A 16,314-nucleotide genomic window follows, 5' to 3' on the forward strand; every position below is an offset into this window, starting at 1 on the left:
TTCTGCAGCACTGGTATTTATGTGTATTTGAATGCAGCGGAAGATTTGAGGCAATTAGCTAAAGAAGTATGTACGCTACTGCTGAAGAGGACTCTCTGTCCTGATACATCTTTCCAGCTCAGAAGGTTCAGTTTGTGTTTTACTTTCAGAGCCTGAATACCAGTGCACTGCTGGGGTCACACCAGATCTGCTCTGTGGGATATGTAGGGGTTTTATCAGTATGAAACCACTTAAAAGAAAAAAAAAAGATAAAACCAACCTCTAGTAAGATAGACAAAATTACATAGATAGAAAAAGACAGCTGCTTTTTCCAGATGAGTGGTTCTGTAGGCAAGAGAACATTGACTTGAACATTGACAATGCCTCCCTCTCAGTTCATTAAAGATCGCTCCTTGCAGTGATTAGTCCAAATCAGTGCATGTTCTGTGCCAGTGATCCTTCAGAAAGACCATCACGTTGGATTTCTGGTATCTTGATCCTGTGCAAGTGACAGGCTCTTCTTCAATAAATATGGTAAATATAGTGCTCTTGATGACCTGCCACTGGTCTAAGTGTTCACCAAGAGGGTACAGGTACTCCTGACTGAAATACATTTATGTTCTGTGATTTTGCAAAGGAAACTACAGCAAGGACCATGAACACTGTTTTCAAGTGCATACCTTCAGTAGGAACTAAAAGCACAGTCATGCTGTTCTCCCTCTTTCCTTGAGGTTTGTCCTCTTTGAGTGCCTCAGGGATGAAACCAGTAATTTGAAATTTGCATCCATATAATCTGTTGCCTTCCCCATCCATATGCACCGTCTCCAAGAGCCCAGGGCAAAGATGCCATTATACTCAGTCACTAACAAACCAGGTGCAGTCAAGAGATCTAACAGAATGTTAATAAAAGGTCTGATGAAGAACAAAAAATAAACAAACCTGCTATTGTGCCTGTAAGAACTGCTGCTACCAGGAAATTAAAAAAATTACACATGGCATATGCTGCCTGCCTACACTCAGCACTGCTGTTCAGCTCTGAAATCATGTCTACCAGGTACAAAGAAAATCAAGTAAATTGATTTGCAAAAAATCAATTTGCAAAATCTGGTGAGATTACAAAAAAATGTCATTCTGTGCATCTCTGAGCCTACATATGTATTTTTATGGTTTAAAACAAAACTCTAAAGAATCACATAATTGTGTACATCCCATTCTCGAAAGATGGCATAGACTTAAGTTTAAAAAAAAATCTTAATTTTGCTGAAGCTTCACCATGGTCAGAGGACTCAAAGCTCCCCAATATATTGTTTTATATAAGGAAATAAGGATTTGGCTAGAAGTGTGTTTAGTGTGAGGGGAAAAAAAGATACTGGAGATTGACTAAAACATAGATTTTAAAAAAGTAATCACAAAATACAGCTATTTTAGAAACTAGAAACTGTGCGTCCTGCTACAGTACTCACATAGGCGTAAGAACTATTACGTGCATGCACGTTTTGAAGACAGAGGTTGGTGTAGCACCAAAGCAGCAGCAGCACACGGGATTGCTTTAACCACTGCAGCAACAGGTTCTTGCCCAGGGTTTGTCCCCAGCGTCCCATCCCCTCTTTTGAGGTGGCATGTGGGATAAGGGCTCTGTTTGCTGAAAAGATACGGAGATTTAAGACATCCCAGAAGCGTCTCCCTGGCTGTAGCATGTTCCTCTATCAGTTCTTCTCTCAGGGCGCTGTATGAGGAAGGCCCCCCTCTGCTTTGCAGAGGCAAGAGAAAAGGGCCCATCCATCAGGTTGGTAGACTTAGTTACTGCCAACTAATGTAGTTAGTCCAGTGTCAAATAGCAAATGCCTGTGACAGAAGTTCAGGATTCACTTGATAATTGCAGGAGAGGAAGAGGGATGGGGAAGGCAGGTTTGCTTGTAGGTATATAGAATGAAATTTGTTTTAAGTTTGGAAAATAGAAAATGTCGCATTTATGTGACTTTTTACCTAAATCTGTGCTGTAAGTGCATTTGATCAGATTTCCAATCTCTCTGGAGTATATTAAGACAATAGTTGTGGGGAAATATTTCGAGCAATGTTTGGGCAAGGCTTATAAATATGACAAAACAAGATCATGATTTTTCATCCCCAGTGATTTGTCTTTCTGTAGTTACCAGCACTGAGACTCGTACAGGTCAGTCTCCTGTCCCTGTGGAGAACGAGGAGCTCTTGAGCTGGAGGGACTGGACTGCAGATGAGTATTGTGTGGAGTCCAGCACCCTCTGATGGTGCAAGCACTTGCTCACCATATGTTCCTATATACTCACAAACAAATGACTGTGTTTGTAATAATGGGACAAATTTTGACGCAAATGGCCACTTTTTCACTTGGTGCTAATTAAAAATTTTGTAATATTTTAAGCAGCTTTGCTTGCAATCTGTGCTGACAGACCTTGCCACGTACTCCGTGTACCCTGCCCGTATTTCCACATTAAGTTATGATAAAATCATAAAGTGGGGGATGGGACAACTGAGAAATCTGAGCGAGCAGGAAGCCGCTGATGAGCAAGAGCAAGGACACCACGCGTGCAGCTTGCAAAAGCAAGGCAGGTGCTACCATATAGGACAAACAAAGCTGGGAAACCTACGGGGGAAAAAGTTGATCCCTTTTGGTTTCAGTATTAGTGGTAGGATAATTGTCTAAATCTAACTTTTGTCCCAGAGCTGTAGAGAGATCTTCAAAGTGGTATGTACAAACACAGCTCTACTCACTTGGCTAGAGCCCTGCTGCTTTACATCGAGTGAGTATGTTCTAGCAGTTTCCTTAATTTACTTTATTCACTGCAAGATAGTATTGTGATGTTGTAGACAGATTATGTGGATAAATGTATGACAGGACCATCGTATGTGTGCACAAACTCCTGTAAAATGCAGGAGTCCCAGTACAGCGCTGCAAAGTCCTGCTGAAAGTAACAAAAAATAGGTTTTCCCAGCGTTTCTGGGAAGATGTTAATGTGTAAATGTGTCAGCTTACAACAAGTAGTGGAGAGTTCTTAGTGAGTATAACAAAAGTATAGCTTGGTAATAGGTTAGTACCAGTCAGTCCTCATTATGCCTTCATCTCCCAGTCCTTAGCTGGAAAAATGGGGAAGAGAAGGGAAAGCTTTTATCAGATATGACTCTCTCTGAGAAGTCACCAGTAAAAATAATAGGATCTCTTGTGAAGTCTCAGGACAATCAGTTGCATCTACTTTTTAAAAGTATTCCCTAATCCTGATTCTTTGGCCCATTAGTCCTTTGAACTTTCTGATACGACAGCAATCAAATTAACTGCTGAATTCTGGCCTGTTTGAAACTAACCGTGAAGGCTAACGACAAACTCCGGCTACAGCAAAACCTGCCGCTGAGAACGCTGTGAGCTGTGGGTCGTGCTGCAATAACTACACACAACCACCTGGATGACAGCCAGGGTGCAAATCAGTAGTTATGAGCTCTGCATGGCCAGTCTCTGGACCAGCTCTCTTTTTTCCCTCTGCAATCAGCTATTTAATTCCCATTTTTCTGAAGAATCTCGGTCTCACTCCTCTGCAGGAGCTGGGGTGCAGCGTTTTTGATACAAAGCCCAAATCTGATATGATGAGATTTCGCATGTGTTGTAAGATTTATGTACTTACCCACAAGTACGGTATGTGATAGTCCAGGATACGATCAAGGTAGGGAGGGTTGCCGTGTTTTCGTACAATAAATGAATGACAAAACGGGCCCAGCCTTCAGGCCCACAAGCCTCTTTCAGATCAGCAGGGAGGTCAGAAGCCAGGGCTCTTGGCTGCCAGACAGTGCCACCTTTGGTTCCCTTTTTAGGTCATGGATTATCACATCTTCTTGGATATCTCTGTCACTGACAAGCAAAACCACGTGTAACCTACCCAGACATGAATATATCTGACAATTAAAAAAGTTACACCTTTATTTTACACAGACGAAGTCAAAAGTAGTTTGAAAAGTTAGATCTTCACAAGGTTTGGCTCGTTACTGTTTACGACTGCTTTTTAGCTATCTTTCCCCACACCTTCAGGGCTTGCATATATTACAGGCTTAAGCAAGATTTAGAAATCGACAGTGGGGAGAGTAACTTGCTCAACTTTGATTTTCTGTTTTAGAATATAATTTTGAAATACATACTGTAGTCTGTGCGCAGTTTGGCGTTCAACACTGGAAATGTAAACTGCATTTTCCAGTCATGGTTTTTTACAGGACAATACAATCAAGCATTTTCTACCACGTGTAATTTTTAAGAGCTTTTTCTCATACGAAGGACAGCATTTTGATGTAATTGGTACATGTTGTCCTTCAAATTTTTCTGCAATAGGTAAATTTTTGTAAAACCTGGCATTTGTTTCCTTCGTTTATATTGTTTCCTGATGTATTTTAGCTATTTTTTGGACCAATGACATAGCCAGTGCCATCTTAGCTGGTGTCTAGTCTTCAGAATACAGCTCTGTAACGACGTGCTTCCTGATGCCCAGAGTCTCCATGGCACTGGTGAGTCACCACCACCTTCCTTTGAGCACCCAAAAAGTTATGTTTTTCAAGAAAAAGCTGCTGCTGCTGAGCCATATTTAAATTACCCTAAAGCTGCTAGTACTTGATTTTCTTCTCTGCCTGCCTTAGTGCTGCAGTCTGATAGTAGTTTTAAATAGCCCCGTTACACCTGTGGATGGAATCGCAGCTTTCTGAACTCTGCAGAAGTTTGCTGCTTTGTTTAAGAGTTGTCTGGGGTGTGTATTAGCAAAGCTGCTCATGGTCAGAATGAAACTTAAAGATACAGATATTACTTAGGATAACCCCACATCTTCCTAAACCACTCTCTTAAATCAGGCTACTTGCAACTGTTGTGGTTGCTGTGGAGCCCGGTGAGGCTGCACAGACAGAGAGGACTTTCTTTACTTTGTAAAATTGGCTGAAGCTCAACTTTAGATTCAACAATATTTTGAATAATGTCTGTAGCATTGATTTCTGAAAAGGGCACAAGGTACCTTATCCCGGTTATATCTATCCCCAGCTGGCAATTGCAAATGAGGAGCTACCATTTGAACCACAAGTGCAAAAAATGCATTATAAGAATCACAAGATTTCAAGGTCGCATGATTGTTTTTGTTTTAAAGAGCTGTATTTGGGAATCTCTTACCTCAGATGAGCTCATGTTTATATGACTAAGTCTCCCCTGGAAGCCCATGAAACAAAAGAATTTTGAAGATAATCCATGTGGATCTTAGAACACATAGAACAACTGGCTGTTGAACAAACAAAATAGTCAACTTTATTTACAGAGGCATTATCTGTAAATGTCGGCTCACTTTTACAGGGTTCCATTGCTGTCTGTTGCCTTCCTGCTTTATATACACACGTGTGAAAAACGTATCATGGATGTGCTGTGCCTCCCACCTATGTGATTAGCAGTTTCGAGATTTTAGGAGAGGAGATTGTGTGAGTTGGTACTTGTTTTAATTTTCCATGTGTGGTCCAGCTTAACCAAGCTTTTGGAGAGTTGCTGCTGTAGCAAAAGTGCTTTGCTGATACCGTAATGTAGGTTGTCCTGAGCTGCGTATAACCCTAAACGTGAACTCTCAAACATCTGACTCAGATTGTGAAATCCACAGTCTGTGTTTTATAGAGATTTATATATATAGTCAAGGGAAAGTCCAGGGCATTCAGGGAGGGGATTCAGGACACGAACACTTGATGTTTACATGACAAGGGCGGAGGGGACAAGGTTGGCATTGCAGGGAGGGGGATTGGAGTCAGTGTAAGGGAGGGGGCTGTCCAGGAGCAGTCCCCTGGGGGCAGGCTCAGGGAGCAGATTGCTTTTCAGCACAGTGCCAGCATGTGCCTGGCAGGGTCAAAGGTCATGGGGGTCAAAGGGGTCAAAGGTCGTGGGGTCAAGGGTCAAAGGACATCAGGTCAGAGGTCAGGGTGTTAGAGGTTAAAGGTCACCGGGTCAAAGCTCACGGGGTCAAAGGTCATCAGTCACAAGGTCAAAGGTTATTGGGTCAAAGATGATGGGATTAAAGGTCAAGGGTCACAAGGGCAAAAGGTTGTTGGGTCAAGGGTCAAAGGTCACGTGGTCATGGGGCCAAGGGTAAAAGGTCATCGGGTCAGAGGTCATCGGGTCAAATGCTAATGTTTATTGGGTCAAAGATCAAAGGACAAGGGTCACTAGGTCAAAGGTTAAAGGTATTTGGGTTAAGGGTTATGGGTCAAAGGGTCGAGGGGTCAAACAGTCATCATGTCACAAGTCAAAGGTCAAGGTCATTGGGTCAAAGGTTAAGGGCCACGGGGACAAAGGTCATCGTGTCAAAGGTTATCGGGTCAAGGGTCCCGGGAAAGTCGCTGTCAATGGGCCCCACGGTCCTCCAATGCCCGGCTGCGTGCTGAGACAGGGACGAGCCCCGGGAGGGAACAGAGGAGGTCGTGGGGTGTTTTATGTGGTTCTTTGTTGGGGGGTGGGTGCTTTGGGCGGGTGGGGCTGCGCTGCCGGGGTGGCTGGGCCCGGCTCCCCGCGGGGGCGTTTGGGCCTGGGGGGGTTCAGGGGGTGGGCCCGGCAGTGCTGGTGATGGCAGGGAAGTAAAGCCTGCGAGAGCGATAACAAAGCGCCGGCCGGGCTGCGGTGGTGCTGCCCCGCAGGGGCACGGGGCCGGGCCCTGCGCGGTTCCCAAGCGCTCCCCAAAACTGCCCGTGAGGCCCTGGGGGCGCAGGGCTGCGGGGTGGCTGCAGCCCCCCCACCCCTCGGTGTCGCACCTGGGGGCTGCAAGGGGGGTCAGAACGCAGGCGGGGTGAGCTGCTTGGGGGCCCGAATAATGGAGGCCAGGTGTTGTGTTCTGGGGCTCAAGGACAGGCTCACACGGCCGCTTCGGGGGGCTCAGAAGCAGATGTGAGCGGTGTGTTTTCGGGAGCTGACAGAGGGGACTCTCTGGTGTGGTTTTGGGCTCGGCAGCAGAGGCCGAGCGCTGCGTTTTCGGGGCTCAAGAGCAGGCTCGGCAGCTGGGTGTTTGGGCTCTACAGCGGGCGCTCCGTGAGCTGGTTCGGGGGCCAAAAGCGGAAGGCAGATGGGCCGTTTGTGCGGGGGAGCGGGAGGGCGTCGGGGGCTGCGTGGGAAAGCGGTGGGTGGGCAGGGTGCGTGGACGTTGCCTGGAGGCGGGGGTCCGGTCACGTCGGAGCCCGAAGTTCGGGAGGCCGCACGCAGCGGGCCGAGCTCACCGTCCGAGGGGGTCTCTGGGGGTAAGGGTGCTTTTCAGACCCTGTTCGCCCTCGTATCAAACCCAGAGAAAAGGCAAACTTGCAGCCAGCGCAGAAAAGCTGATGAAAATCTGCAGTTAACAGAGCATGCCTTGTTCCTGAAGCACTTTCTGTGAGTTGCCAAAAGATGCAGGTTTTGTTACTAAAGAGTTTAGTAGCCTGAAGAAGAAGAGAACAGTGACTGTATAGACTGTGAGTGGGTCGAGAAGAGGTTAAGACAGCTCTCACCTCGTTACTGAACTAATTATTTGAGAAAATCAGAGGTTGTAGGTCATCGTCTCCATCTTAAAATACTGAAAGAACTAAAGATGGAATTACAAGTGTGGTCTGAGGATTTGTAGCTGATGTCTGAGTTTTCAGGGGTTTGGGCAGGAGAATAGCAAATGTGGTCCCTGTACTCAAAAAAAAGAGAAAAGTTGATAGAAGCAGTGGAGACCTGTGATGTTGATACCAACAATAGGGAAAGTTTTAGAACAAATTCTGAGGAAAAAAAAAAAAGAACAAAGAGGTGAAAATGTGGTAAATTACACTGGGGTTTTACCAGAAGTACATTCTGTTAGATAAATCGCTGTCTTGATGAGAAAACTAATTTCATTAACAGGGGCAATATAGTGGATTTAATTAACTGAAGCCTTAATTCAAAACACATTACTGAATGTGGAAATGAGGGGGATTCCTACAGGAATTCCAAGGGGGTTGTGGAGCAGACTGAGGGGGTGGTATTTTTTTTTCTTCTTTTTTTTTTTTTTTTTTTACATTAAATGCCCCGTTATCAGGTTGTTGGAGGGGATGCTCATTTTGTTCCACAGGTTGTCTTGAATGTGATCTTGTCCTGTATGTTCACTAATAACCTAGGTTTGTGCTTGGGAAACGTGAGAGCAACACAGAGCTGGTGGTGTCAGTGCAGAGGACAGGACTGTCCTACAAGAAAAACAAGGTGAGCTTGATAGAACAAAGTACAAACGCGTGTGATTACCGATAAACAGAGCTTTTAGTATGAAGATTGATCAGACAGGGAGAGCGCAGAGGAGAGAGATCAGAGCACGAGACGTGAACTGCCCCGGGGTGCTGCCGTGGGCTCCGTGGGGTGTTTCTCGCCGAGCCAAGGCCCGGTGAGTGTCCGGGGGGGGTGTCCGAGCCCGAGCACCGCGGATGAGCTGAAATCAGGGCAAGTAACGAGGCACCGCGGCTCGTGCCGACGGAACTGGGCGTTCTGGGAGCATCTCGGATCTGTTCCGCACAGACAGATCTGGCTCAGAAAAGCGGCTCGTTCCGCTGAATCCAGCGGTGGCGGAGAGGGGACGAGCCGCCCGCGGCCACCTCCGGGAGCGGGGCTGGTGGCACCGGGCGGTGCCGCGTCGTGTGGCTACACGGGGGTCATAAACCCAAGCTCTGCAGCGGCTTTCCGCGGCCGGCCACCTGCCGGGGGTCAGGCCGGAGCTTGCTGAGCCTGTGGGGGGCCAGGGGCCGCGCTGGCCCCGCGGAGGAGCCGCCCCGCCCCGCGGCCGCTCACCGGGACCCCGCCGCGCCCACACGCTGCCCGCGCTCCTCCGCCGGCCCCGCCAGGGGGCGCCGCAGTGCCGCGCCCAGCGCCGCCAGGTCGCTCAGCCGAGCGCCGAGCGCCTCCTCCGCCCCCGGCCGCTCAATCGATGCCCGATGCGGCCGCGCGGAGGTGAAAGATGGCCGTGTCGCGGGGGCTGCGGTGCTGCCAGCGGGCGTTCGCCTGGCTGCCCGTCCTCATCATCGCCCTCGTCGTCCTCTGGTCCTACTACGCCTACGTCTGCGAGCTGTGCCTGGGTGAGCGCCCGGCCGGGCTGGGGGCGGCGGGCAGCGGGGCGGGAGGGTGCGTGAGGCGGGGCCGGGCCGGTGTGAGGGGGCAGCGGGGCCCTGACCCGCCTCCGGGCCGCGCCTCGGCAGCAGCGCGGCCACGGGCTGGGCGGGCCGGGGCTCCCCGCAGGAGTCCGCCTGCCCTCCCGGTGTCGGTCTGTGGGGGTCCCGAAGGAGGGGAGGGGGGGGTCCCGTTTGGCCGGGTGACCCAGGCAGCACCGCGCCCGCGGGACACCGAACCCCGTGCCCACCCCCGAGGGGAGGGTGGAGGAATTCTCCTTTTTCTTCCCCTTTTTGTCCCCTCTCGGTGTGTGCTGGAGGCGGCGGTGTTCCGGCCGGCGCCGGGCGGGCTCGCTCAGGTGCTGCGGGGCTCGGAGCCCGTCGAGGCCGCAGCCCCGCAGTGTCCACCCCTCTCCTCAGCCCCGCGGCTGCAGCAGACGTGCCCAAAGGTGACCAGGTGCATGTGGAGAAACGCTTTGTTACTAGACAAGGCCACGATGGGATTAATGGGTGGGATTTCAATGGTGTGCTGTCCTGGTTTTCCGTAAGGCTTGTATCCTAGCTGGGCTGGCTGGGTGTGGGGGCTTCTTTTACTTAGTCACGGGTCCGTGTCTTGTCCATCCTCGTGCCAGCCAAGGGAAGCGACGTCTGCGAAGACAAGGACATCCCTACCCACAGGGAAGGTCCATATTGTTGCCATACGATGAAGTTCAGATGTGATTTCTGGTTTAAGCAGTAACAAAAATCAGTATACGCCCTGCATTGCGGTGGAAAAAAATAGGTTAAATCACACTCATGAGTCAACTTGTTACAGTAGCGTGGAAAACACTAAAATTTAGCAAGGAAATTTTTGGTACTGGCTGATAATTGTATACTTTAATGTAGGAATTTAACTATATAGTAAGTTGCAAACTTTCTTGTGTTTATCATGTTCTGGTTTAGCGTGTGCGCAAAAACCCAATACTAGAAGAAAGGATGGCTAGGTCTGGAGACAAGCTGGTAGCTTGGACTTCTGAAATTGTGAGGAGGAGCATGTGGCTCTTTGTTTTCAGGACAGGGTAAACCAGATAAAGGAAGCCAAAGTTCTCAGAACATTAGTTTGACACGTTTCTGTGAAAAGAGCTGCCTCCTGGTACTGCACAGCAAATTTAAATCAGATTTTTGTCAGGGTTGCCAGTGCAGTAAGAGCTATTGTTTTTTCTTGATGGGGACTAAAATGAAATGCAGCTTCTTTGATCTGTTTTAATTGGTAGCTAGGCAAAACCCCCGAGTACTTCATGACATGTTGTTCTATCTCTGAGATGTGGGCTGTTTCTTTCAAGAATTCACATGGAATGATATCTCCAAGGTGCCTGTAACTGTCGATTGGACTGTGTGACAAAAAATTTAGAGTATTTTCCTGATACGCTGTCAGTCTTTTGAAATATGCTTCGTTTGCAGCTCTGTGCAAATTCAGTAGTACTTAATACTGGTTAATTGCAAGCCTTGGTGCAGCTGTTAGAAAAGACTCTGGTGATTTAAGTGGGGTTTGGATTGGCCTGTGTTGTTCTGCAAATGCTGGTTAAGCTGGCAGGATCTCAGCTCAATGCCTAGAATCACAGCTTAAAATCACTCCTTTGCCCACACCCGTCTATTTTTTTTTGCCTCATCTTTCTCTCTTATGCATTTTATTTGTGTGTGGAGGAGGTTATCTATACAGAAGTTGAAATGACTAAATTAATTATTTTAGGATTTGAACGTTAACTGTTGGCATGTGCAGTTACTTGAAAACCAGCTCTCAGGACGTTCTCTCTCTCCCAGATTTCTGACATAGCAAGGCTTTCTGTGTTGGCTTCTTTTTTCCCAGGCTTCCATTGTCTATTGCCATTTCAGCTGTTGCAAGCATGTAAATAGTAGGTGCTCTGTTTGGATTCTTGATTTTCATCTTCAGTTGTGCAGACTGCTGAGGACTGAAAGTAGTTTGGGGGTGAGGTCCTGGAGGTATCCCATGATACTGGGTTTTAAACTTCCAGTGACTGGTGTGGCCAACAAGTCGTACTCCAGAGGAGGCCTGGGTTTCATGTCTCGTTGCTGAGAACAATGACCCAGTGTCCTGCAATAAAACCTTTTATATAATCTTTATTTAGGAGTTTTCTCTTTTCTCAGGTAAAATCCTTAGAAAGGCCATGCTGCAAGTGTGACTTACTTCAGGAGGAAGCCAAGCAGCCTTTGTGAAGAGCCCATAGTTTTAAGAAAAGCTACTTTCATTAGTAAAAGCAGGACCTCTTGGTTCCTACTGTGATGTACATTTTCCAAGTTTGTTACTCGGGTAAGATGATAGAGTGAGTCTTGAAGAGGAGACTCTCTCTCTGGTGCTGGCTGTAGGCTAAAAGTAAAATGCTCCAGCCCCTCCATCACTTCTTTTTCTGTACAGTCTAACAGAGTTACTGAAGGGGTCACCGCTGGTACGTGCAATCTCTCAAATCTTTGAGTCTTCCAATAATATGATCTTATTTTTGTAAGATTACTGTGCCTCTGGGAGATGATCTGCAACCACTAGTTTCCTTTCATTCCTCTGTTCCTCCAAGCAGCAACACATTTCAGTTGCAACCATTAGATTCAAGGCTGTGGACTTGATATAAGGAGCTCCCATCCCATGAACGATCTTTGTCTTCCAAGCAGTATTCTGCCAAGATATCACAGAACTGCTCTGTTTTCAGTTAAAGAAAGATGTCTTTGTCTTTTTTGTTAAACTTGGATGATGGCTTTTAAAATAATGGAAGGATTCTAAAATAGTGAGTAGAAGTAGATATCGAGCAATGTACCCTTTGCTAGTTGCTCTAAGTGGTTCTGTTAGTAGGGATTGTTCCTATGATTGTGGTAAAGTAAGGGGGGGTTGTAAAAACTCTTCTAGTAGGAAGTATAAAAATAAAAATTGAGTCATTACAGCGTATCCTTTGTTGCTGACTAGGCCAAAGCTGAGACAAGTTGTAATTCTGTATTTATGCTGATGCAGAAATGCATTGGGGTGTGGCTCACTGTGGAGGGTCAAGACCACCCAGAGACTAGTACAAAGCAGGCTGCAAGTACGTGTATAGAGATGCTGCTTGGACAGTTGCTAGAGGAGCCCTGGTGATCTTGTCACATCACTGTCACCATTGGATTATTTTTGTCATGTTTCTAATGCACAAATATACAAAGTATATTTTATAACAAGGGAAAATACAGCATAAGTAACAGTTATTGAACATCTTGTTGTGGGTGTCATTTGCATGAGTAAACAAGGAATTGTTATGGATGCTTTTGATTTGATGCTAAACTGTGGGCTCTCTTTTTGTCTGTTGAATTTGAACTTTTTTCCCTGAAGTGGTTCTATGTCAAATAGAAACATTGTCATAGACTTTTCTGGGAATCCTATTTGCTCTGTAGACATATTTTTTTTTCTTTTTCAGTGACTCTGAGCAACCCCGTGGAAAAAGGTATGTGCATCCCATTTACTATTTGACATTCAGTCCTTGTGTAAAAAGATTCACGAATGTTCTAGTTAAAATATCTAGCTAAAATACTTTCTGTCAGTTTTTTTGAACTTACCTACTCTTTCAGTGTTTCCTTCCTGAAATGACACATGCATGAAGTACACAGGATGCGTTGTTAGACGTGCTGTAACTTTTGGATGTATTGGGACATGCCCCTGTTTAGTCGCAGCGTAAACAGGAGAACATGAAGAGGCTTTGATCCCTTTTACTCTCTCAGAAGGAACTATATATGTCTGTCTCTATATACCCATGCACCTTTTCTCCCTGTTTTATGCTTTCAGAGCTGATTTTATAAGCTAAACAGAAAAGACTGGTTCTGTTCCGTGGCCCACCTATTTTTTTTGGCTGTTTCATTTGATCTTTCAGTGAAAGCTATTTTTAATATTTTTTTGTAAGGAGGCTTTTGCAAAAGATTTTTTGCTTGGTTCTGTTGACCACTGACCATGCATGGCGTGGTAACACAGTAACTTTCAGTTACTACCACGGATGAGTTAGAGCACAGGTTTCTGTCTCATTATTGTTTGGCTTGAAGACTTCTCAGAGTCATTTGGTAGTACAGGATGACAGAGGTTGTTCTGAGGTCCCAGACGCAGTACCGTGAGGTCGCTGAACGAGTTGGGCAGTGCAGCAGGATCACTTGATGAGACTTTCCACTGGTGTGTTGGTGGAGGCCACACCATGTTCTAATAATAAGGGGTTAGTGGCCATTTTAGTATTCCTCCTCTTCTTTCGTGGAGGTGCTTTGGATGCATTTGGCTAATACAGGTGGCCTCTTACCTTTGTTTCTTCTTCCAGGGTTATGAAGGATAGAAGAAGGTGTAGAGGTTTTCAGCTGGCAAATTGTTCCATGAAGAACCATGCCAGCTGCTGACTTTAAAGATCCTCCAGGTTACTGCATCAAGTAAATTCGCTTTCCACTGTAGAGCCGTCCTAATATTTAAAACTGTTGGAGAGAAGCTATAGAAAGCATGCTGTTAGTGATTATTCAGGAGAAGAAAGTCATTAGTTGCCTAATCTGTTAGTGCATCTCCAGGTCAGCTTCCTCTAACGTGCTGCTGTATTGCTTTATCAACAAAATTAAACCTGTTGCAAGATTTATCTCCTTACATGTTAATTTTAAAATGACTGAGCTCCACCTGCATGTGGTATGAGGATAACATCTCAAACAAACTTAAGAGCATAATAATGAATTATTATTGATTCACAACTAGTTCACGCCATCCATCACATTCTTGGAGGCGAATCAGATCGTTTGCCATCTCATTAGCAAGGCTCAAAGCTGTGTTTGGCCTTTTTACCAAATACATTTTCACAGTCTTGCCTGAGAAGTTAGGAAAGTGTTTGGATTTTAGGCTTCTCTTTCCACTAGTAGTAGTTACTTTAATCTTAGTTTCTAGAATTTGAAGTTTAAATGAAATGGGGAAAATTAGGTTATTATTATGATTAAATGGTGTGTTTAAATAAAACTGTCTGGTAACCATTCGATAACGTCTTAGTGAGTCGAGTATTAAAGAAAGAACAACTAAATAGTTTGTGGAGCTGAAGGATAGCTGTCTTTTGGCTCTCTGAACCACAGGAGGTCTGCTTATGCCCAAAGGCTTTGAAATAAAGTTTACATATTGAAATAAGATTACTCTGAGGTATGCTGGATTTCATGTGATAATGTCATGTCTAGTGGATTGCAATTCTTTCTCAGTCATCACAAGACCTGTTCTGCTCAATTTGAGGGGTGTTTTCCTGATTTTTACTGTATCAATGTATCAACTGTGGCAAATCTAAAAGATGTGTAATAAGATATTTGATTTTTTCTGGTAATGTAAAGCTCTGCTGGAGCATGTTATTTCTCTCAACTCTCACAAGCTGGTGAAGAATGCATTGCACAAGCGGACGGTACACTGATAGTATGGTACTGCGACTCTGAGTGCATTTAGTAGCAACTGAACCAAAAATCTGGAGTTGCTGGAGTATTGCAGTGTGAACCTTTATGCTGCTCAGCACCAGCCAGTTCTGCTGTGCCTGTGCCTAGGACATGGGGAAGAGACAGGAATCCTGTCATTCCCAGTGATGCAGGGTTGTCACCTGCCCCATGGGTGAAGTCTCTTATAGCTGTGTTCTTCCTCACTCACGGAATCGGATCAGGTGGAGAAGGGGAGGCTTGTGAGACGGGTAACCCCTAACTGCAGCCACAGATCTCTGGAATTCTACTGACCCTTTGACCATAGGGTTTAGCTGTATTGTAGGACTGGTTGGTACTGTAAATCTTTCTTTTTTCGTTTATTTTTTTGTCATTGTTGTGAAAGATTGGAATTATGCCCATCATGAATGAAACTTTTGCTTAAGAAGTCATTCTTCTGCTTTTGTTTTTTGTTTTGTTTTTTAGTGGCCTATCTTATAATATTCCATATTCTCTTTGTGCTCTTTGTGTGGACATATTGGAAGTCTATTTTTACTCTTCCGGTGCAGCCAGGCAAAAAGGTAAGAGTCCAAGCACTTTTCATTCATTGCAGAATGAAAGCAGGGATGTTAAAGGATCAAAAATCCTTCAATCCAGTTGATCTGGGGAACTGATCAGATTTCCTACAGAGATGGAAAGTGACACAGAGTTGTCTATAAAAACTGAGTAATTTACCCTTCTGAGAATCCTTTAACTCCCCAAAGAGCATGATTTAAATCAGAGATGGTGTTAACTTTTAAAGCTGCCTTTTCAGGTGTTCCAGGAGCCGGTAGGATTTTTCATATTGAGAATAACAGGATTGATGATTATTAACCTCCATATTTATAGTGTTGTTGATCTCTAAGCATTTAACAAGTTGCATACCAAAACCTGAGGACCTTTAGTTTTGGGTTTCACTCTTCATGGAAGATATTGCAGTGCAGGTGGAAATGGCTTCATTTGTAATGGTCCTGCAGTTTTTTGATGGCTTGAGCCAGATTGTTGTGGTGCGTATGTGAACCTTCAGTGTCCCACCAAAGCCCAGCACTGCCTGCTCTGCTGGGAGCCCTTTGCCAGCTGCAGTGAGCCTCTTTGTAGGGGTTAAGTTTGCTTCATGTGTCAGACTCTTTCAGGTGATAGTGAGGGACAGAAGAATCATTTCCCTTTTAAACATGCTGAGGTTCTGACGCCACGTGTCTGTGGCAGTGAGGGTGGTGGCTACGTGCACAGCACATGGCTTTTGATCTGGTGCTGGGATGCATGTGGCTGCGGGAGCTCCGGTCCTTGTGCTTCCCTGGTCAGCAGCATCGTGGAAGAGAAACGTTAACAACATACTGTGGTAAAGAGCAGCTGGGGTTCACTGTGACAAAAGTAGATTGTTTCATGAATAATACTTTAGTTAAGGGTTTGGTGGTTTTTTTTTTTAATGTAGGTGGCTTATTTTAGGACAAGAGTATTATTTAGTGCTTTGAGCACAGGACAGTCAGAGGTAGACATTTGTTTCACTTTTTTTCTACTGAATATTTCCTTTTCCACGTTGCTTGGTTTGGTGGATTTTTGTTTTGCATTTTGTTTTATCTCTTTATAATATACTAGTAAAACACTATGTTTGGAGTAGTAGAATGAGGATTACGTTTGTGTGGTACCGTAATCAGATCCTAATTACAAAAATGTAAATGTATAAATAAGAACTAATGCCAGTTTTAGAGCTATAAAACTGTGGCTGGGGACAGGTTCTTGCTCACAAGGGAAGTGCTTCATGTGTCCTTATCATGGTTAGTAATA

At 45.5% G+C, this 16,314-nt stretch overlaps 1 protein-coding gene across 17 annotated transcripts in view; it reads left to right on the forward strand.

The window, feature by feature from the left end:
• The window catches only part of ZDHHC15 (zinc finger DHHC-type palmitoyltransferase 15), a 214,467-nt gene that overhangs the window by 180,501 nt on the left and 17,652 nt on the right, over window positions 1-16,314 (forward strand). For 14 of the 17 annotated variants that reach the window (XM_068409701.1, XM_068409695.1, XM_068409694.1 and 11 more), the window contains 3 exons: window positions 12,513-12,539; window positions 13,392-13,484; window positions 14,977-15,071. In XM_068409701.1, coding sequence (XP_068265802.1) covers window positions 13,454-13,484; window positions 14,977-15,071 — 126 coding nt within the window. In that variant the 5' untranslated portion in view covers window positions 12,513-12,539; window positions 13,392-13,453. Of the gene's footprint in view, window positions 1-8,921; window positions 9,052-12,512; window positions 12,540-13,391; window positions 13,498-14,976; window positions 15,072-16,314 lie in introns of those variants that run through there. The other 3 variants (XM_068409693.1, XM_068409711.1, XM_068409710.1) reach the window with 2 other exon arrangements.

The sequence above is a fragment of the Nyctibius grandis genome, chromosome 10 (genome assembly GCF_013368605.1).
Source record: "Nyctibius grandis isolate bNycGra1 chromosome 10, bNycGra1.pri, whole genome shotgun sequence".
In the NCBI taxonomy this organism is placed as follows: domain Eukaryota; kingdom Metazoa; phylum Chordata; class Aves; order Nyctibiiformes; family Nyctibiidae; genus Nyctibius; species Nyctibius grandis.